A 22,732-nucleotide genomic window follows, 5' to 3' on the forward strand; every position below is an offset into this window, starting at 1 on the left:
GATGGTGTGTGTGCCTAATGGGATCAGCTAAGACAGGCTTCGTTCATTAAGGCCAGTTTCTGCTGGAAGCACAGACAAGCTAGGAAATAAACTTAAGTTAGGAAGATGTTTAAAACTATACTGCCAATGAAGTTGCAATATATTAAAGATATAGATCTCACATGTTTAGACAGTACGTGGTTATTTTCTACCTTCTGTTTAACATGTAGAATAGAAATTCCTGTTCATCAGGAGTACTAATTGTGTAGTTGCAGTTGTTCTCAGTTGTGTGCAGCTCACTAAATGTACTGGGGCTGGTAGGGATGGAGTTAATTTTCTTTGAAGTGCTTCCAGGTACACTGGGGTTTGGATTTGTGTTGAGTGCTGATATCCTGTGTGTGTTTGCTAAGCAATGCCTGCAGTGCACTGAAGCCTCTTGTTTTTCACTCTGCTCTGTTTATGCAGTAAGCGGGGGTGGAGGGTGGGCAAGATGCTTGAAGGGACAAAGATGGGATTGCTGACCTGAATTGACCAAAGAGGTATTCTGCACTGTCTAACATCATGCTTAGTAATAAAACTGGGCAAGTGGAGGAAATACTTCCTGAACTGCTGCTTGGAAACTTACCTGGGCTTTGGTCTGCTGGTAAGTAGTGGTGATTGTCTTTACATAACTTTTTTTTTTAATTTTCCCCTTAATAAGTCAACCAACATTAATCTATCTTTTCCCCTTCCCTTCCAATCCATCCTGTTCTGTGGCAGGTGACAAACACGGTGGGGGCACCAGCTGATGGGTGGTGACCTTCAAGCTTAGGTCATAGGCATGGGTTCAGCTGAGTCTTTAAGTGTTCTGAAGTTAAATGCCAAGTTTAGCAACTTGTTTCCCTTTTCATGCTCTGTTGCAGGCACTAACTGTGTAAATATTAGTCCTTTAGGTACCTTATTTGCTGGCTTCTTCATCTAACTGAAGAAATATTTCAAAAGGGGAATGCAAAACATGCTTTTAAAGAAAACACTTGATAGCTACAGGCTGTGGGGTCACTGTATTAGCATCATAGGTAGCTGTGGGTTTTCCTATTTGCAGAAGCGATGCTTGGGATAAAGTTGGGAACTTCAGTTATGTCTGTGAACCACAGACCTGCTCTTCTTCCTGGGCATGTTGCTGTATGAGTACTGCATATTCACCTACTTCTAGAGAAGAATCCTTGTAGCTTTTGTTTCTCAAATGAATTTGTAACAGTAATGCTAGCTGAGAAAACTAATACACTACTTCAGGCTGCAGTGGCAGTGAAATTCATTCCAGGAGCCACTTTAATTGTTCAGTTAGTAATGACCAGGCTGACCATGACTGGGGTGAGCTCTTAGTGGCACTGATTAATGATTTCACACAGTGTTATGATTCAGCCTTATGGGGGTAGGACATGTAGCTTTTAGCAGTGAGCTGGAGGTACCTAAGAAAGCCCTGCAACCTAAGACAGTGTATAAGCAGATACATCTGTTCCTTTATGTCTCTTCAAACAGATGAAAACAAATTAGAACAATAGACTTGGAAATGTGCATAAAAACCCTTAATATGCTGTAAAGAAGACCCTTTAGTGACAAAGCAGACCTGTGTCCAAAACTTGTATAAGAGAAGGCTGTGAAAAGCATTGGGAGTTATTAGTACTCAAGTTCTTTTGTGCTTCTTCAAGCATGCAGAGTGAACTCTAAGCTGCCCAACTGCAAATTAGCAGGAACAGAGTAGAAGAGCATACTAACTTGTGAAACAAGTTACAAAACAAGTTTGAAACTCCTGCAAGAGCTGGGTGCAGAAACCCAGTGAGCCAGGGAAGAGAGAGTGGAGTGGAGGAAGTAAACAAGCAAAGACAGGCACAACTGAAGCAAAGCTTTTACCAGGCTCTATGATTCAGTTGTGACCTTGCTCAATGCTTTGTAGAATTTGGGTTTCTCTTCCTTTTTGGTTATATGTAGCTGTATTGAGGAAATAAATAAAATGAAAAAACAGCAAGCAACATTTTAAGGCAAGGTTAAGCAAATCTGGTAACAGAAGGTACAGTATATGGCTTATCAGTTACATACTGAAGGCGCATGTAGCAAAAGCTTCATGTAGCTGAAGCAAGCTTAACATGTTGTTGTAATAAAAAAGGAGGAACTTAATCATGAAACAACTGTAATAATAATTATATAATGTCAAGGAAACAGCTGCTCCCTGAAATCTTTGAAATCCAGGCAGTATGGCTAGAAACAGACTCAAAGGAGTGATGGAATATAAATTCTAGGAATGTGTCCTGGACACATTGACAAGGCAGTTTAACATCACCAATAAAGAATACCATTAAAAAACACGCTTCTTGGGTTGGACTGAGGGACCAGAACCACAGGTGGCTGTTACTGTAATATGCCCCTAAGGGCTAGTATTTGAAGTCTTTAACCTCACAGTAGCCCCTTGCAGGGAAGAGTATTCTTAAGTTCTACAGGGAAAAATAAGCCCAGTACAGCACCACTTTTTACCCCTGGGTTACAGTAACAAGGGCTTACATAAACTCACAAGTTATATCTGTACTTGAGAATCTTTGGGCTGAAACTTGAATGTTGTATTAGAGTTGAAGGAAGCTGAGAACCCCAAATAAAACAAGGTGAGGAAGACAAAAATAGTAACAGAACAGATACAAGGTATGAAAAATAAGATATTACAGTATTAGGGGAAGACTGGTATATGTATAATATGTCAATATCAAACTTCTCCACAGTAAGGGCTCATGATTATCCTTGGCTCCCCTTCAGACTAATGCATTAAGGCTGTGGTTTTCAGCCTTATATGCTCTCTGACTTCTCTCTGCCTTTGCAGGTAGGCACAGTTGGAGACTACATAGTAGACCCCTGTTCAGACCAACTTACTGCCTAAGCTGTAAGTGTTCGAAGCATATTTACCATCATATGCATCTTTGCTAGGAAGGGAGATGTACACACATTGTCATGTTGCAAGTATCTTAAATCTCTTAAAGAATGCAACTGCTGCTGCTTTAGAAATGGTTCAGACAACACACTACAACACTAACTACAAGTTAGGAGCTCTTCAGTTACAGAAAAATAGGTCTTTAATGTCATCTTGGATTATTAGACAAAGCATTTTTGGTAATTTATGAAAACCCAATGCATACATTATGGAAGTTGAGAGCTCTCAGTGAAGTCACCAGAAAGTTGTGGTTGAATAAAGCTGCTTTTCTGGTTGAACTTCAGCAGCCATCATTGCACACAATTAAATTCCTTTAAAAGGTTTGGTTTAAAATGAAAGAGTTCATTTAAACAGCTGGAGGGAAAGGCACTTAGTATTGCAGTTTCCAGAATATAATTTGTTTGTCTTCCCCTCCAGTAATAACACTGTTGCATTGTTCATTCATCCACATGGAGGTTACAGCACCTGGAGGAAGAGAAATAAGAGAAATCAAAACAGACACAAGTAGGAGTCAAGAGAATGGAACATATTTAAGTCAGTTTAGGATCATCAATCAGTATCTTGCATTACACTGACAGTATGTCCAGTACAGTAAGAGCCACCTTGTATCCTGTTAACCCTAGTGATCTCTTGGTACACTGCCTCAGCCACTTTGGGAAGAAGAGGTGAACTGTAAGTTGACATGTAGAATATAGACATTTCACAGTAGCAAAAGGATTCACTAGGAAAGGGGGACAGGGTTGTCTAGAAAGTTTTTCACTTTGCCCTTAGGGCTTTTTGTATTATAAGTATGTAGCATCTTAAAATGTATGCCTAGCAGCTTGCTTTTAAAGATTCTCCTGGCTACAGCCTGATCTCTGTATAGCTCAAATTCCAGAGCTTAAGTTAACATTAGGGAAGTTTGAAATAACTATTCATGAAAGCAGTCATAAAAGCCAACTAAGTAAAACTAAGTTATTCCTCCCTTCTTGCAGTTTGGTTGCTAGCATATTGAAGACAAGGCAGGTACATGTAAGATGTCTACGTCTAACAATTAACTTTGCATTAGAATTTTCTAATGCATCTGCCTCTGTTCAGTTTTGTAATAACACGAAGTATAAACAGCATTACTCTTCCAAGGAGGTTCAGGTGTTACCTGGGACAGAAGAAAAAGGTACATGTAATATCACGAGTCACTGAGTGGAAACAAATGATTCTCAGAATTTGTCAATACTAACACAGACAGAAACTTCCATTAATTGGAAACTTCCAGACAATTTGAGAACAAGAATAGTTCAGGCATACCTGCATGTCCTTTGATTCGTTCAGTGACTTTTCCACTAAGGAGGTCCCAAGTCAGTAATTCACCAGATTGACTTCCTGACAAGACAGTATTTCCATCCCACCTGAAGCACCTGCAAAGTAACTGTTCATTAGTACACTTAAAACTTTTATATACAAGCTGAGCAATTTCAGATTAAGAACAAATTGGAAAGGCTACTGCCAGTTTCCTACTTCAGTCTTCATCTGTTTACACAACACAGCATTGTATACATTTTAGTTGGTGAAATAAAAAAGGAAGTATTAACTGACTGCTCTTTAAGTTTCAAAAGCCAATCTCTTCTTAGCTTACACAAAAAGGAGCTTTGGAAATAAAGGTTATTGACAAGTGATGCAAGTAAGAGAACTGGTTGCTTGCTAGAAACATCAGTTCTGGAAGAGCTGGTTGGTGCTACAGCTAAGCAGCTCTTTTTAAACACCATCTTTAACTTGTATATAAAAAACAGCATTACTTCCTTAAATAGTTGTTTCTTTTATCCCTGTTTGAAAACCTTGACTGTAAAGCACACAAAAGCCTTTGCACTTAAGTGCAAATTAAGTATGTTGTTAAATTCAGTACCTTCACTGTTATTACACTTATTGCTATGGCCAACCATGGAGCATCTACATTTAACTAAGCTGGCCATGCAGCTTTGTAATCCATATGTATGTTCTCAAGATTACCTTTGTGGCTCATCAGCAGTCACAGAAGATATAAGCATTCCAGTCTGTACATCTATTACTTTAAAACAACAGTCTTCTCCCGCACTGAGTAGATGTCTGCCGTCTACACAAGAGAGCAAATCATGACAACAACAAACAAACGGAGCATGTTTAGATATGCAATCCCAGTTATCACTGCAGTATGGCATGTTGGCTGTGATAGGCCTGGCCTACTTATTTAGAGAAAATGTATGCTTGCAGATGATGTAAAGTACAATGATAAACACTGGTCTACAGTCTAGACTACTGGTCTACAGGTTGTTATGACCTTGCATCAATTAAATTTTTTTTATTTTATAGCAGAGAAGCATGTCATAGAATCAGAGTGACTGAATTGGAAGGGACCTTTAAAGATCATCTAGTCCCACCTACCCTGCCGCAGGCAAGGATACCTTCTGGTAGATCTCACCATTCCCCTTAGACTAGTAATTTCAATAACAGACTGTATTACACGTAATCAGGAAACTCCCAGTCTTATATGTTAAAACTGAAATCCAACATACCGGGACTAAAAGCAGCATCGAACACAGTACCAGAATGACAAGGCAACTGGTGTAACACTGTTGCTGTGGTAACATCCCAAACACTAATGGTACCCTCTTTGGTTCCAGATGCTAGTATAGTGTTTGAAGCAGTAAGGTCGATCATATTTACCTAGGAAGTTAAACATCCCATGATTTTCCTGTTCTTCAATGTAAGCTGTCTCAAAACAAGTTTTAAATATACACAAAAAAGTCTGTCATCCATTACGATGCCATTTTATTGTCAACAGCTTTTGAATTTAATTTTGCAACATCCTTAAGTACAGTTATTACCAAGAAAATGTAAAAGGCAGCTCCTTTTAAAATATCTGAAGAAAAAGATATTTTAAAGTACTTTGTAGAATAGGAAACACAAAGTGACATTTCCTACTACTTTCAGTACCCATATTCTCAACCTAAATGCAAAACTTTACCCTTGAGGTTAATATCATCCTTTATCAGAAAGAACCAATGGCTAGAAATTTCTTTTAAAAATACCCTTGGACACCATTCTTAGCTGTTACAGGAGTGACATTAGATGCCGTAAGAAAAAATGCATGGTTACATGTGATTGACTGCACAGAATGTGATTATAATTTACAGTGAAATTCAGCAATGTATTTTGTAGTATGGTAGAAAAAACAGCAATAACTCCATTCTTTTTATTTGCTTGCTTTTGGAAGAGTTTCATTAAGAGGAAGCAACAACAATGAAAATACTGAAAAAAAAATCCTCAAGTTTTCAAAAAGCAAAAGCAAAAAAGGAAACCAACAAAAACCAACTCCCTCTCTGCTGTCCACCTCCCTCAACCTTGAACTTTGTGCAAACAAGCTGACCAAAGCAAATAAGAATAAACGAACAAGTAAACAAAATAAAAACCACAAAGCAGAACTCTTCTTACTGTTGCTTTCCTCCTTAAGAGTAGACTTGTCAACAAAGGAAGCAAGGGATGCTGGAGAGCAGCACGCACATCTCAGGCAAAATTATGCCACCAAAAGCCAATGAAACAAAGCAACCCACCACCCCAGAAACATCCAAACCCCAAAAGAGAAAAAACACACAGCAAAACAAAACGTCACCCCAGACAATCCTCCTACTTTAGTTGTTTGTTAAAATGAGAGTCGAGATCATGTGATATAATCTCAAATCCTGAAGTATTGCATCTCTGTCAGCATACTTACACTAACATCGTGCTCTAACTCTGCAAGCAATTCGAAACAGTTTCTTTTATTGCTCGATGTCTCTCCGGGTACGCATTTCCACACCTATAACACAGACATTAAAGTTTGCTCAAAGAAGCATTAGTAAAATTGGATGAGTTTCTCCATTGCTTAACGCTCACATTACAAGTGCTGCTTGTGTAACTGCAGGCCTCATCTGTGTGGCACAACAGCAACTGGCACCTTAAACTGTTTACGTTAAGTAGAGCAACACCTTAAACATGACTGTGCTGATTCCAAGTAGGTTACCAAAGTGCTGTATATCACACCACTGAATGGGTACTTACCACAGGAAGGCTTTGGGAAATTCTTTCCTATCTCTAGCTTCCAAATTATTTTTATTAAAGTAACACTTCAGCTTTGAAACACAGTTGAGGTAAAGTTAACAAAAGATAAACTACTTGCACTTATTCTATTATACTATTTATAGTGGCTTACAAATAATATATAAAATTATTCATGTATTTATTATTAGAATATAAAAGATTCATCTACTCCAATGCATGTCTCTGGCCAAATATTAACTGCTAGCAATAAATAGTTACTGAAATATTATAAACGTCTACAAACCTTTACAGTGGAATCCCAAGATGCAGAATATAAACACCCATCTTGCCAACAAATCTTACTGACAGCATCATCGTGTCCCATTAAGATGTCCTGCCGTCTTCCAAACGCAATTGAATAAAAATATCTAACAAGAAGAGATCATAAAAGTGTTATACCTTCAGGTAACATAAACAGTTTTCTCTGAATTGATGAAAATAACTTTTTTTTCTACAGTTTTTAACAGGAACCAGACTGAAAAAAAACAAATGTAGAAGTACAGATACTGCATTTTATCAGTGATCTTCTGTATCTATAGCCATAACCATAACTACCAAGGTACTCAATGTAATTCAGCAGAGTCAACAGGAAGCAAATACTCACATATTATTGTCCCATGAAGAACTTATAACAGTGCTATCTCCTGGTAAGATGATACAAGATGACAAAGCCTGTAGAAGAAAAGGAAAAATAAAGCAGTGTTCTATTTCTGACCCTCAAAGAGAAATACATTAACATGGTTCTGGAGAACAAGGAGCATAGTAATCTTTTCTGTGTGCAGCAGTCTGGGGTTGCATGAATGTTAATTAAGAAAAACCTTATGAAAAACTCCAATAAATACAAAGTCAACTCCAAAGTTTGGAAACACAAAACACGTGCACAGCTGATGGATCTCCTTTTTTCAATTACTTCATGTATGTTGCATGTGATTCCACACTCAAGAGAAACTGAGCCAGCTTTTCATTTGTCAAGCTATGTCAATTCTATATGAAAACAGAAATCAGAAAAGACAGGTTTTCTTTCATGTTTTTTTTTTTTTTCCTCCCCCTCCATGACAGCAACTTATTTGCTGTGCTCTTTCAAGCAATGGATGTAGCTATGTAATTTCTATTATTCACAGCAACAACAACAAAAAAACCAAACTAAACATTCTTTACAGACATCTTCTCAGTTACATCACTGGATGCAGAAGGAAAAAAAACAACAGTGCCATGCTTCATCAGAAAAATGAACAGTAATCTGTTCTTAAAAACAGCAGGCAGCTGGAATGCAAAGAGATTATTGCTTCTGGCCTTGCTGCAACACATCAACACTGAAACTACGAGGGGGGCAGGAGAGAGTGAAGAGGAAGAGAAGTGTACACAAACTCCTCACTAGAGACTAACTTGGACTAGGATTCAGTGAAAGGCTCCCTTTTTACAGCGTCAAGAGAAGCATACCATGGCAGGCACCAGTGTCTTGATCTTACAGCTTCTTTGGGGATCACAAAATCATAGAATCTGTATAGAATGGAAAAGACCTATAAGATCATCTAGTCCAACTGTCTTCTCACTACCACTGCTACTACATCTCACTGCTCCTCGTCCAGACGCCTCTTGAACACTTCCAGGGACGGCAACTCCACCACCTCCCTGGGCAGCCATTCCAGTGTCTGACCACTCTCTGAGAGAAAAAGTTTTTCCTCCTATCTAACCTAAACCTCCTCTGATACAACTTGAGGCCATTTCCCCGGGTCCTGTTCGTTGGCTGCGAGAAGAGGCCAAACCTTTCTTCACCCTAACCTCCCTTCAGGAAGTTGTAGAGTGCAGTGAGGTCTCCCCTGAGCCTCCTCTTCTCCAGACTAAACAATCCCAGCTCCCTCAGCTGCTCCTCATAAGACTTGTGCTCCAGACCCCCCCACCAGTTTCGTTGCCCTTCTCTGGACACGCTCCAGGGCCTCAACATCTTTCCTGTAGTGAGGGGCCCAAAACTGAACACAATACTCGAGGTGCAGCCTCACCAGTGCTGTGTACAGGAGGATGATCACCTCCCTGCTCCTGCTGGCCACACTATTTCTAATGCAGACCAGGATGCTGTTGGCCCTCTTGGCCACCTGGGCACACTGTCGGCTCATGTTCAGCCGAGCATCAACTGCACCCCCAGGTCCCTTTCCTCTTCACAATCATCCAGCCACTCATCCTCAAGTCTATAACGCTGCCTGGGGTTGTTGCGGCCAAAGTGCAGGACCTGACAGTTGGCCTTATTGAACCTCACCCCATTCACCTCAGCCCAGCGATCCAGCTTATTTAGATCCCTCTGTAGGGCCTCCCTACCCTCAGGCAGATCAGCACCACCTCCCAGCTTGCTGTCATCTGCAAACTTACTGAGGGTGCACTCAATCCCCTCATCTAGGTCGTCAATAAATACATTAAACAAGATGGGCCCCAGTACCGACCCCTGGGGGACACTACTTATAATGGGTCGCCAGCTGGACTTAACTCCATTAACCACTACCCGCTGGGCACGGCCCTCTAGCCAGTTCCTTATCCAAAGAAGGGTATATCTGTCCAGACCACGGGCAGCCAGTTTCCCCAGCAGAAGCCTGGGAGAGACCGTGTCAAAGGCTTTGCTGAAGTCTAGGTAGACTATATCAACAGCCCTTCCCTCATCTACCAGACTGGTCAACCAGAAGGAGATGAGGTTGGTCAAGCATGACCTGCTCTTCATGAACCCGTGCTGGTTGGGCCTGATCCCCTGGACACCACGCACAATGCCATGCGATCTCACCCGAGATGATTTGCTCCATTACTTTCCCCGGTATTGAGGTCAGGCTAACAGGCCTATAGTTCCCCGGATCCTCCTTACGTCCCTTCCTGAAGATGGGAGTCAATCAGCAAGCCTCCAATCCTCTGGGACCTCTCCAGTTAACCAGAAGCGCTGATAGATGGTCAAGAGGGGCTCAGCAATCAACCCCGCGAGCAAATGTGATGTGCTAAAGTATACTATGGCTTCTATCTGGGCAACATATCTGCCTTCCCTTCCCTCTCCCCTAGAGAGGAGGGTTAATGCATCCTAGTATCTTGTCTCAGTAAATGACTCAGAAAATGACTCAGCTCAGGCCCCAGTGCTCAAGCACAAAAAATAAAACACAGAATCCCTTTCAAAGTTCTGTTTGAGAAGCACGTTGTTCAGAGGTTGCTGAGATCATCGCTCATGAAACAAAGACTGCTAAAATTCACGCAGCTAAGATTCCACTCCCTGTCCTTTCCATTCTTCAGCTGATTGACTGACAGACTCCAAACACTTTGAGTATGATTTGAACATGGGTATAATTCAAGCTTTGTTTCCGGTCTTCAACAGCAATTCAAAGTTGTTTGGTAAGACCTGTCTGCTCATGCCAGCGTATCTTAGTCTACCACAAGACCTTCTCTGTATAGCAGAAAACTCAGAACAGTATTAACACAGATGAGAACCATTTAATACTCCCTTGCTGCGTTCAAAGAATGTGCTCTCTCTCCCCGGAGGCCTGAAAAGCAATCTCAATTCACTCTGCTAAATTATCCACATGTCATATAACTGGGGAGAAGAAAGAACACACTGAAGTACATCAAGAGACATTTCTGTGAGTAGCTTTCAAAAGATTCCTAATGATGCTTTTGTTTTTGACAGCAACTTACCATGTTTGAAAAGGACACACTTCTTTGGAGTGTTTTTGATTCTTTGGAAAACATCTTCAAAGTTGAGTCTAAGTATAAAGAACAATACCACATATAAAATGACTGGTTTATATTACAGAAGATACAAAATTTTTATCTGTTTGAAGATTCATATATTTAATTATAAAAATCAGGTATGGTTTTTTTCAGTCTTTGAATTAATAATCTAAGGGGATAAATTAACACTTTTGCAAGCCTAGATGTGGACAACATTGAAATCTGAGGACATCTAAAACTTAAAAAATATAAAATAAAAAAATCATACTTCAGCTATTAATTACAGAAAATATCTTTTTGAACTTCATTAATTTCCATAACAGGTGTCTTGGAAACATAAAAAACCAAAAGTAAACAGAAGTACTGACATATTGTTTGAGAACTTCAGTATTTGTAAGAAGCAATAGGGCAGAAAGTGAAAATGAAAATCTTGCATTTGGCAGAACACTGGGGCCATGTTCCTTTAAAAACCCGTACAAATGATTCTGGAAGAAATACCCTTTAACACTGGCTTAATTTTGCTCCCAGTGAAGGTATTCTAGGGATTTAATCTTCTTCACATTTGAAAGTTGCATGCTCTTTTGTTCGCAAAACATCACTTGGTGTTACAACTCGTTATTGAAGCATTTGCACTGCAGGTTTGAGGAAATAACTCTGCAATAATACTCACCTTGGGATGTGGTGAAAACAGAAGACCCATTGCAGGTGACTGCTATTCCAGTAATTGCCCTGTTTAATACAAGTAGACTCATCAATGATTTCATAAGTTTTATAACTTACCCACAATACTGCAAATTAAATACTGCTAAAATCTGTTATTTGATTTCTATTTAAAAAGTTAAGATATTCAATGAGATTAAAAATACTGCAGTGATGAGCAACATGCCCACATATTCAAATATACCTTGCTATCATCAGTACAGGCTCCCTATATTGTTCTGCAAGAACTTCAAACTCACTGGAAAGGACATGCCCATGTGAAAAGATTAATGGTTTCCCATTCAATCTTCCCAACGTGGGATTAGCTGGGCTTTGTCAAAGTTCACCTGAAATGGGGCTGCTTGGTGCACGGCTCCCTAGGAACCCATCAGAACACAAGTGTGGTACCTGGATTACCTTACTGCCCATGGCTGGAGACTTTACAAACTCCTGATATGGAGGCAGCTCTGGGTTGTGCAGTAGCTGAACTTTTAATTGGCTTAAACTTTCAAATTAAATGTTATGAACAAATAAGTGGAAATGCTTATTTAACTGCTGCTATCACAGTTTTGGCAAATGGGTATTAACGTCTGCTTCTAAAATGTGAATGAATTTGCTTTAGATCTGTCTAAGGAATAAAATTAAGCTAATTACTACCTTTTCTAGATTGTTTTTTAATCTATGATGAATTACCAAACAAACAAAACCAACCCAGCCATCTCAAAAAAGAAAAAAAAGAGAAAAATTACCATAAGCCCTAATCCATCGTTCAAACAGACTCACAGATGCTCCTATCCCTAGTTAAATGGAACAACTGTGACTGAAGAGTGAAGAGCAGTACCTACTCTTTGTGAATTTTATATTGTTCATCTTGTCTTAGTTTAGAAATATTGTTCCAAGCAAGCGTAATGCTTTCTTCTGTCAAATCTTCAAATGATTCTTCATTTGGAGATACTGCAATAAAATGCCCCAATAGAGTTTTACTACAGACGGAAATCAGAATGATAAACTTCAAGAAGTAGGTGAAGGTACAAACATGAATACAAAAGTAGAGAAATCATGCAGAGCTCCAGGAATACAAATTTTTGGTTACTGTAGATACTGAAATGTCAAGAGTTTCCCAAATGGAAAAGTGCCATCAAAGTCACCTACCTATTATTCTACTACATTTGATTAAGAATGTCATAAGTTTATTTTCTGCAACGTCTCAGAAGTTAAGGGAAAAAGAAGTGGAAATACACTAAATATAAATTAGATAACAAATAATTAGATAAATTAATCTAATAATAATTAGATAAATAAAGGCCAAATCTGACAGGAATTATGGAGCCTACTACCAGAGCCATTTAACATGCATGGCCATTATTACAGACATATACAACTGGTATAGTTACAGATTACCATGTAAGTAGTAACCATGTTTGCTTCTCTATGTAAAAATGAAAGCCATCAAAAGGTCAGCGAATCAAGGACAATCGACCAAGAGACTGAATGTCTCCCCATTCAACAGATAGCCTGGAGATTCAGTCCAGCTTACAGTAGACCACTATTCATATAATGAGGACCACAGAACCTGAATTTCAGAAAAATGGGCAAAGTTTCACATCGTAAAGAGACATGTACTCCCATTACATATCCTTTTCTTGGAGTTATTCCACCAACTTTTTTTTTTTTTTCAATATATACTGTAGGGACAAAGTAATTTCTCTACAGTTTCGCTCAAGTAACAGTAGAGGGGAAAAAGACCCCAGTCTCACTTGTTCATATCCAGATGCTCAAATTAAATTCTCAGTTCAAGCTTATTGCCATAAGGACAGTTCTGTTCAAGAACAGAACGAATCTCTACATTATTTAGAGTCTCTACAGAGACAGTCAAAGAAGCTGCTGTCATATCAGTTTGATTCTGAAGTGTCACAAAAGGCCAGGGAACACAGCCCTCCTACATTTTCAAAGGCAGAGACCGAACAGTCCCTGAGGAGACAACTGGACCATAAAGCAAAGTGCAGGATCACAGCTACGGGATGTGTGTATTTTCAGATTTGAAACTGATCTTGCCAGTTTTTCCTTTAATAGATAAGCTCATGGATTTATTTTGACTCTGCTTAAAGGGCAAGTGGCCAGAGTTCTATAATGAGATCCTGTGGGAAAAGATAGAGAACACCTCAAAATTACAAATCAGTTACATCATCAATTTATTTGTTATACACTTACCTGGAGATTCACTTATGGAAACACTGTGACTAGATGTTCTAGAGGAGCTTTTTGGCATTATCCGTTGAGGATGAGGAGTTGTAAACAACTGTTTTGGTGTCTGCCCAAACTCCAAGATTTGCGTCAGCAAAGCTACTTTTTCATTGGGGTCCATAATGCTTCAGAGAAGCAACACAGTTAGTTAGGGCAAGTTCTTTGTTTCTGTCCTGGAAGCACAAGGCTGCACGTACAGTTACTATGGTCATCACAGAAATGATTTACCACAGATACAACAGGCATTCATATGACAGGTTCACAATTACTTCCTTTATGTACAATGACAACATGAACTTCAGTTAAAAATAACAGTAATAATAATAACAGAAAAAATATCAGATATATCAACATGAAGGAGTTCAAGTAACAATCTTTGAACATCTATTAAAACTGACAGCCTGGTATCAGTTCACCAGCTATTTTTACAGCCACCATAGAATGTGAAGAGATGACGATAAATTTAGCTGTTTTTACAAAAACATTCAAATTCTTAATTACCTGTTTAAATCCACTCCTCCTTCATAAGTTAATGGATGAAACACTGGAAAAAGAAATATATGTACAATATAAAAATACAATGTTTATCCTGGGCTTGAATCTAGGAGACTCGGAGGCAGTTTCCAAAGCCAGCTCCTTCATAAAGGAAGGACAGCTTATTTAATCTTTGTGAAGGAGAACGTCCTCCCACCTCCCCAAAAATGCATAGCTATGTAACTAGATCTTCGGTTATTTTACAGACAGATAACAAAATATTGCAAGAAAGATCATAAAAGTCTATCTATGCTCCAGCTCATTCGATATAATGGTAGTGGGCTGCAAACTTTGCGAATTACATTGGGAGCTCGGTATATGAACACTCTGTCTCTTGATATCAAGTCATTTGTAGACATGGTCCTTTCTGTCCCTCTTATCTACTCAAGAGGGTCTTGCAGTTCATTACATTAATAAAAAAATCACACTGCATCTAGAGAAGCATGTTTTGCTTTATATTTGCATAGTAACATACAGATAACGTAACATAAATACCACTTCTCTTCATTCAGAGTCTCTGGCATGTTTTACCTTACATTTATGATACCTAATCATATGGTAATTGGACCCTGCAAGCTCAAAATACTAATCATGATTCAAAGGTACCTGAGGAAGCATATTCATATCTATGTATTTTCACATCACGTCAGCTCTCTCTGGAAGTAGAAAGCAATGACTACCAAAATTAAGATTGCTTATGCGTTCTTTCCCAGTAACTGTAACTGTAAGAAAAAACAAAACCTGCCTGTCTCTAATTTTCTCTTGCTTAAGATCAGGGTTTCTGGAATAACCAAATTATCTTCGTCCTATATTACGCATCTGCTAATCTTCCTTTACCAAGAAGATGTTTCCTTATCAGATAGTACAACAGTTAGGCTAAATATCACACTATTAAACAGATTAATCATTGATATTACTATGATGCCTAGAGAATTTCCGCACACTAACATAACAAATACTGAGCAACAGCTTCTTTTCTAAGAATTTACAATAGCTACCTACAAGATCAAAACAATATATCAAACATTTAAACTTTACTTACATGGAATAAGAAGCGTACGTACTACAGAAGGACAAAACTGGTTACCCACGTACTTTTTCCTCCATTCATGCTCCTAAACAGCTGTAGCCCATTACCTTCTTCTTTTCCATCTCAATTCACTTAAGTGAGGGGGAGGAAGGGGATGGGGGAGATTTCTGAATTGAAATTCTCACACTACAGTCACAGCACAGGGAACATTAAATACCTGTTTGTGTGGCTGCTCCTACAAACTCCTGTTCCTAACTGAGACACACTACTTGAATACTACATTGCTGTACTGCATTGTAAGTAAATAACAGCAACACTGCAGAATCATCTTAGCTACCATTTTAGAATCATGGAATTGCTCAGGTTGGAAAAGACCTTAAAGATCATCAAGTCCAACCATAACCTAACCATATTGCCTTAACTCTAACAACCCTTTACTAAATCATGCGCCTGAGCAAAGATTTTACATCTTCAAAGATGAAGGCAATAGATTTTACAAGTAAGGCACTACTTTGGGTAAGGAAAACCTGTATTTCCTTTAAGGATCAAGTATGTAAAGCATAGCGGTAAGAGTTCAAAGGCATCATCACAGACAGCTGTTATCTACCTTGTTTTGTGCTACTTCAAGTGAAATGCGTACGTACCATTGCAAGCTGTAACAGCTTTACTTCCTTTTTGTTTGCAGCCAAATACAAGGTCAATCCACTCATGAAGATGCTCTGAAACGTACTGACTTTCTAAAGCCTCCTGGCTCTTCTGAAGAAAGTCATCAGGACCTGGCAAGAGACAGGTTAATTAAAGATTTCCCTCTTTGTATCATTACCCCTCCCCATTCTTACAGAAAGAACCAAACCAGAAGACCTATACTAAACTCAAAATTGCCATCAAAATTAAACACAACTACTGAATGTATCAATGCTTAAGAGCAAAAATTACTTCAGGAGATAACTAGGAGAGCTTTTGAGAGAAAAATGATCCCATGATATAATGGTGATAATCCTGAATTCATTCATAATGTAAGAAGCTGGACTACTACTACCTGATGCCCAGGGGGGAAGCTCTACATCTTCAACAGTCTTTCCACCCTGTCTTTTTCCCAAATCCAATTTCAAGCTGTTTACTAGAAAGTTAGAATCGTTTTCATAAAATTCTGGAATCAACTGGTAGAAAAGAAAAAAAATAAGAGAGGAAAAAGTTCTGAGGTTAGCTTAGCTTCAGTCATTTTAACTAGAAGACATTCAGTAAAAACAAAGCTATTCAGGTTCACACATTAAGCCCTAAAGTTCGATAACAATTCCTCCAAGCTTTCCTCTTTGTCAGAAGAGCAGCACTAGAGACTAACTTGCATTACAATTTCAACTTCCAACTATTAGACATCCTGTCCACCACCAAGGCAATTACCCAAACTAAATTCAGGGGCTTACATATTTTTAATATAGTACACGTAGCACGTGAATTCATAATAACAAGAGTATCTTCAGATCTCTAACTGTATAGCTGCCTTCTTATTTTTAAGACATCAGGTAAGATTCATGACAAAAATCCAGAATATAACTAGAATGACGGAAGTTTGAGAATTTAGATCAGTTACTTAAAGACCAACAAAGCTAACCATTCTTAATTCTTCCATTATATATTTTTAAAAATTAATTATCATTAATCACTTTGATAAAAAAAACATTTAACATCACCCACTAGTTGGCAGTTAATCATTCAACATATTCTACGAGTTATTGCTTCTATAAAGCTCAAAAAAACAAGTTAAAATGTCTATTGTTTAACATCCCAAATATACTGCTACCATAGAATAACTCGGGTCCAAAGAGACTTGAAGCCCATCTAGTTCCGAGTCCCCCCACTGTGACAGCAGTGCTGCCAGCCACTAGATCACATCACCCAAGGCCCCATCCAACCTGGCCATGAACACCTACAGGGATGGGGCATTCACAAGTTCTCTGGGCAATCTATTTCAGTGCCTCACCATCCTCTGAGTAATTAATTTCCTCATGATATCCACATCTTCCCTGTTCTAGTTTAAAACCATTCTGCCTTGTCCTACTGCTATCAGACTGTGCAAAAACTCAGCCTCCCTCCTTATTATATGCTCCCTTTAAATAATGGAAGGCCGCAATGAGGTCTCCTCCAAACTGAGCTTCCTCAACCTTTTTTCAAAAGAGGGGTGCTCCAGCCTTCCAAATATCTTCACAGCTCTCCTCTGGACCTGCATCTGTCTTGTACTGGGGGCCCCAGGCCTGGACACAGCACCCCAAATAGGGCCTCACAAGTGCATAGCAGAGGAAGACAGTTACCTCCCTTACCCTGTTAACCATCTCTCTACTGATGCAGCCCAGGATACGGTTGGCCTTCCGAGCTGCAAGCACATACTGCTGATCCATCCTCAAGTCCTTCTCCACAGAGCTGCTCTCAACACTCTGCACAGATATCTGGGATTACCCTGACCCAAGCACAACACCCTGCACTTGGTATCCTGGAATCTCACGAGGTTCCCTCAGACCCACTTCCCAAGCTTATCCATGTCCCTTTAGATGACATCCCTTCCTTCTCTTATATCACCTGCACCATCCTGCTTAACCTTATAACGCAGCCAAATCCTAGAGAGACTCCAGTAGATGAATCCAATACCTACAATTGCACATTTCCCCCTTATTCCTGTAACATTCATAATGACATTTCTGTCAATGAAAAGATAGAAAGGCATAAGAGGAATCACACAATTACAGAGAAAAAACTTCAAAACACGGAAGGATACATAAAATGCCATCAATAGCTGAGATAAAATATAAATGAATTAAGATCAACAGGAGACATCTAAGAAAAGTTCTGCACAAGTGCTTAGACTCAAGTTATTTTCTGGCCATTTACCTCTTTGAAATCTGTTGCGCCATCCAAACAGTTTTTCCAGGTTTCTGCAACACTAGACAACATATCAATTACACATTTTAAAATGTTTTCTAACATTTTCTAATGCTTTGCACTCCCTTGATACCCATTTTAAAATGACAACTTACATATAGACAAAATGTAAACAAACCTGTTGAACATTCTGTCAGCATGATCAAACTTTCCATTCTGCAGACAGAGCATGTATTCTGGAGCTAGAGAGAAATAAAAAGTCATCATCTTTCTTCAAACCTTGCCTGCTTCTGAGGCAAATGTCTGAACAGAGAACACATAAAAGCGATCTTACCAACTCTAACAAGATAAAACAAAACATAACCCGGGGATGAATAGTGGCTCCCATACATAAACTTAGGTTCTGGCATTTCCTCATAACGTGTCTACAACATAAGGAAGAGAGATCTGTTTAGTATCAGTGCTCCTGCTTTCTTTCACAATTTTACTCACTGTCTCTGTAGATTTATTTAAAAAAGGGAGAGATGAAAGCCACCCATTACATTTCTTTTTCCCAAAAACAAAACATGTTTTAAGCACTAATAAGCATGCAGATTTAATCAGGTCAGTAAATCTTATAACTCATCATCCAGAATTATCAGGTCTTCAGCTTTTTTTTATGCTTTCCACACGGTAAGGCAGTGACATAACTTCAAAGTAGCATGAACACAGTCTTCCCTTTGTCTTTCAAGTGCAGTTTTCCAAGGTTACGGAAGAACACATTGATTGAACTCAACCTGGCACATTTCTTCACAATTTAACATTTTACAGGTTATCCCTAAAACCTACTGTACTCTAAATAAGAAGCCTATAAGTGCAGTAAGTATAAGATGGCTAGCAGTTTGAGGAAACAGCCTAATCTTAGGAAGAAATCTTTATTTACTGTTACTGAAAATGTAATAGTGATCATATTTGTACTCTCCAGAATCTTAAGAACTGTAAATGATTTGGGAATAGCTACCTTACCATGGCAGAAGATTATTTTATACGAGGAATTGAAAGCAAATAAATTGAGGACCTTCTAACTGTCTATTTAACTGCTTATAAAAAAGAATGTCTACTTATTTTGAGAAATGGAAGAAATTTATTCACTATTATCTGCATGTGGAATCTTCATGATACTCCAATCTCCATGAATCTGTATTTCCTCCCTTTGAAGCACTCTCCTCAAACTCTGCACTTTTTCTAAAACGGAAATACTTTGCATTGCTACTACTTTGCCATATTTTACATTACACTTTTTTTAATCTTTTGCTCTTAAAGTTTTGTATTTCCAGTTATTAACTGCCAAGTCATATAACTACTATAAAAAACAACCAACCAACCACGCAGAACATTTAAAGGTACAACACACACGAATGGTACTAAGAGAGATAAACTAGACTCGAATAATTTGAGATTTTTCACTTGTAAAATCAGTGCTGATTAATATTAAACTGAAAACAATTGTGATGAAGTTTTATAGGCAAGTTTGTTTCTGATAAGGTTAACAGATTGTTTACAGATCTGTGTACTTCCCAAAGGTTGCTTGACAAAGCTTCTTTTATTGCCTACATGCACTAGGCCAAAAATGTAGTATAGATAAAGTTCAAGACAGACATACCAATAATCTCTCCAGTCTCTCTTTATTCAGGGCACCAATCGGTTTACTAAGGTCACGGAATGTTTCAGGTTTTGTCAGATCTGAAAAAACAGACCATGAATCGTTTCTGCTAGAAAGGAATACGTTCTGATCAATACTAAAAACTGAAAAACACCCTGACAATAGAAAAACAACAAAATCCACAGAAGCATCCAAATTCTTTTCTCTTCTCCCCAACCGCAAGAGAATAAAAATCTTACTGTAAGCACATACTTGTATCCTTACTTCCCAGTAGACTTAAATCTCTTGCTTAAGAACTAGAAGTCATACATCATTGACAGCTATTGCAACTAACATCACCTGACACACAAGATGCATGCTGCCAGTTGCTAATCAGTACTGTCTTCTTTCTACATACTACAGTTAAAAACCACCAAACAATCAGACTACAGTATCTGAGTAGATGCTTCCCCTACTCCTCTGGTTTTAGAGGAACGCAATCCTCTAAAGAACAAGCTTCCAACATACATTAAAAAAAGGCCCTTAAACAAGAAGCCTATTTAGACACAAGCCTTGTTAGCTTCTTTTTAACATGCAATATTAAAATCCTGCCCAAGAATGCCTAGGTCTTATTCAGTTCAATGCATCCAAATCATTCCATGGAAGGCCATTATAGTGGTTCTTATGCATTTCTTAGAATCACAGGCAGTCTTGGAATGTTCAATACTAGTAATTTTCAAAGTGACCGAACAGGTGCAAAGCACTCTGAAAAGGGAAATTTTTCATAGAAAAAGTGAAACAATTGAAGCATTTTTTCCACCAAACTCCAGAGTAAGAGTAAGTGCACATGAAAACACGTAAGGTCAATAACACCAGGTGCATCCTGATAGACTTGGAACATCATGCAGGGTAACACATTCCTAATGCCTCCCCCCAAGCTGCCAAGCATGATACACTAACATGTTGTCTCGTATACACATACCTAATTCTGCACTAGAGTAGTCTGCTATGATCCAGGGAAATACAGGATACTGGGAGAGATCATTGCAGCTCCTATCAGCCAGATTGTTGAGATGAAGCAGATACTGGTAGTTTGATATATGCCCTCGCTGCCACTGCAACATGTAACTCTCAGCTGTATGCTCCGTAATATGATTTTCTAAAATAAAATCAAACATTAAGGGTTTTGAGGTTTGCAGTTCCACTCATAGAATTTCACAGAGATTAGCATTATTCAAGGTACCATAAAGTTATTATTGGCACAGAAGCTTAAAATCAAGAGTTAGAATTAAGTGGTGATTTTACGTTTCAATAGCTGCTGTATTTACTACATTTTGTAAGACCTGTTCAGATAGGTCTGGAAAAGTATTAGAACTGAATATGGAAACAATAGATGGGAAAGAATCTGACTGTTAATGGAGTTAATTTTCTCAGTACATATGCTAGTATTTTGGAATGTTTCTATTCATGATCTGCAAAAGATACGTTCATTTCCTAGGAAGTAATGAATAAAGGACTTAATAGAAATAAGAATGTAACTGTTTCAAAAGGGTAGGTTTCATCATCCATTGCTGGGCCTCAGGAGAGTTCAGATATTTATGTGTGCATTTAAAATCCATTTGTTTACAAGAGTTTTCTCCTGTATAGAACACTACCCCTAAAAGGACCGGCTGTTCAGCCTGGAAAAGAGACTGGCCCAAGCAGACCTAAAAGTGGCCTCTCAGTATCTAAAGGCAGGCTGTAAGAAAGAAGGGGACAGACTCTTAAGTAGGGTCCTGTTGTGACAGGACAAAGGGAAATAGTTACAAACTAAAATTTAGACTGAATATAAGGAAGGTGGTTTTTACAATAAGGTTAGGGAGGCAGTAGAACAGGCTGCCCAGAGATGTGGTGAATGCTCTGTCCCTAGAGATGTTCCCTTGATCTAGCTGCAGATGACCCTGTTCACTGCTGGGGAAGACTTACTGGGGCAGGAGAAGAATCCACCCATACAAAACAATTCAGTAGAATTGATCTTATATGCTCATATACTCTTTCTTTTTTAAGATAGTAGGGTTTTTTTTTTTTTTTTTTTTCTTTTGAAGGTACATATTAAGTTGCAGATGAAAATAATCAGTTTCACTTTAATAATGTTATCTCAACTTCCATACTCAGCTCTTCAAATACAAACAAAATATGCAACTTTTCAACATCCATTTTGAACTTTGCTTTCTTCTATTAAAAATTCTTATGGCTAATACTTCTTTTAATTCTTCCCACAAATCAAGATAGAAAAATCCAAATTTCCCCTTGCAAAGAACTACAAACTACATTAATAAATTAAATGCTGCAAACCTATGTATGTTGCAATAAGGTAATAGAGCTCATCTCGATCTTGACAATTGTAGAATTTCAAATAGATGTCAGAACATATATCATTTTCTGTGCAAAATACTTCGAGTCCCTTAGAAATTAAAGAGAGAGAAAAAGTAAATTGAAAGCAGTTACTAACAAGCTATAACATTCATGCTTTCACAGAATAGTCCAGTTACTAATGTCTAAAACTCAGTGCTGGTCATAGTTTTGCATACATACAAGTCCAACATTTTCATCTTTCCTAATTCCAACCATAAAAATATTCAGTTTATACCCAATCAAGTAAAAAGATTAACAGCTGTTCACAGACAGTCTCTACCTAGCTTGTTTAAGGGCAGGTAATGTTTTGTTGTTGTTGTTGTTGTTTGTTTGCTTTTTAGTTTAAGTGTGTTTTGAGAGAAAAGTTTTGTTCAAGTCTGAAATTTCAGTGTAAACACTGGAAGCACAGAACTGAGGTACTGAGGAAGCACACACTGCAGCACTGTCATCATCCCTCAATCACATACAGCAGGGTTCATCACTACACGTTAGTTTCAATCTACACTGATGATCAGACTCCCTCCATGAATCAACCCAGGGAGAAAGCGCAGCAAGAGGAGGCAATTCATTCTATTCTAAGGTAGGTGTTTGAGATAAATAGAATGAATTGCTTCCTGGAAGT

General features: G+C 38.5%; 1 protein-coding gene across 2 annotated transcripts in view; it reads right to left on the reverse strand.

Moving 5' to 3' along the window:
• Positions 1-3,056: 3,056 nt before the first annotated feature.
• The window catches only part of NSMAF (neutral sphingomyelinase activation associated factor), a 40,213-nt gene continuing 20,537 nt past the window's right edge, over positions 3,057-22,732 (reverse strand). The window contains exons 12-31 of one of the 2 annotated variants that reach the window (XM_085221155.1): positions 22,051-22,159; positions 20,699-20,875; positions 19,738-19,817; positions 18,430-18,520; positions 18,274-18,337; positions 18,105-18,156; positions 16,258-16,381; positions 15,866-15,997; positions 14,159-14,201; positions 13,625-13,782; positions 12,259-12,367; positions 11,385-11,443; positions 10,679-10,746; positions 7,626-7,693; positions 7,266-7,389; positions 6,657-6,740; positions 5,458-5,608; positions 4,916-5,018; positions 4,217-4,326; positions 3,057-3,397 (exon numbers count right to left, since the gene is read on the reverse strand). In XM_085221155.1, the coding sequence (XP_085077281.1) occupies positions 3,303-3,397; positions 4,217-4,326; positions 4,916-5,018; positions 5,458-5,608; positions 6,657-6,740; positions 7,266-7,389; positions 7,626-7,693; positions 10,679-10,746; positions 11,385-11,443; positions 12,259-12,367; positions 13,625-13,782; positions 14,159-14,201; positions 15,866-15,997; positions 16,258-16,381; positions 18,105-18,156; positions 18,274-18,337; positions 18,430-18,520; positions 19,738-19,817; positions 20,699-20,875; positions 22,051-22,159 (2,001 nt within the window). In that variant the 3' untranslated portion in view covers positions 3,057-3,302. The remainder of the gene's footprint in view (positions 3,398-4,216; positions 4,327-4,915; positions 5,019-5,457; positions 5,609-6,656; positions 6,741-7,265; positions 7,390-7,625; positions 7,694-10,678; positions 10,747-11,384; positions 11,444-12,258; positions 12,368-13,624; positions 13,783-14,158; positions 14,202-15,865; positions 15,998-16,257; positions 16,382-18,104; positions 18,157-18,273; positions 18,338-18,429; positions 18,521-19,737; positions 19,818-20,698; positions 20,876-22,050; positions 22,160-22,732) is intronic. The other variant, XM_085221156.1, reaches the window with a different exon arrangement.

Source organism: Meleagris gallopavo, chromosome 3 (genome assembly GCF_905368555.1).
Source record: "Meleagris gallopavo chromosome 3, MGAL_WU_HG_1.1, whole genome shotgun sequence".
NCBI classification, from domain to species: domain Eukaryota; kingdom Metazoa; phylum Chordata; class Aves; order Galliformes; family Phasianidae; genus Meleagris; species Meleagris gallopavo.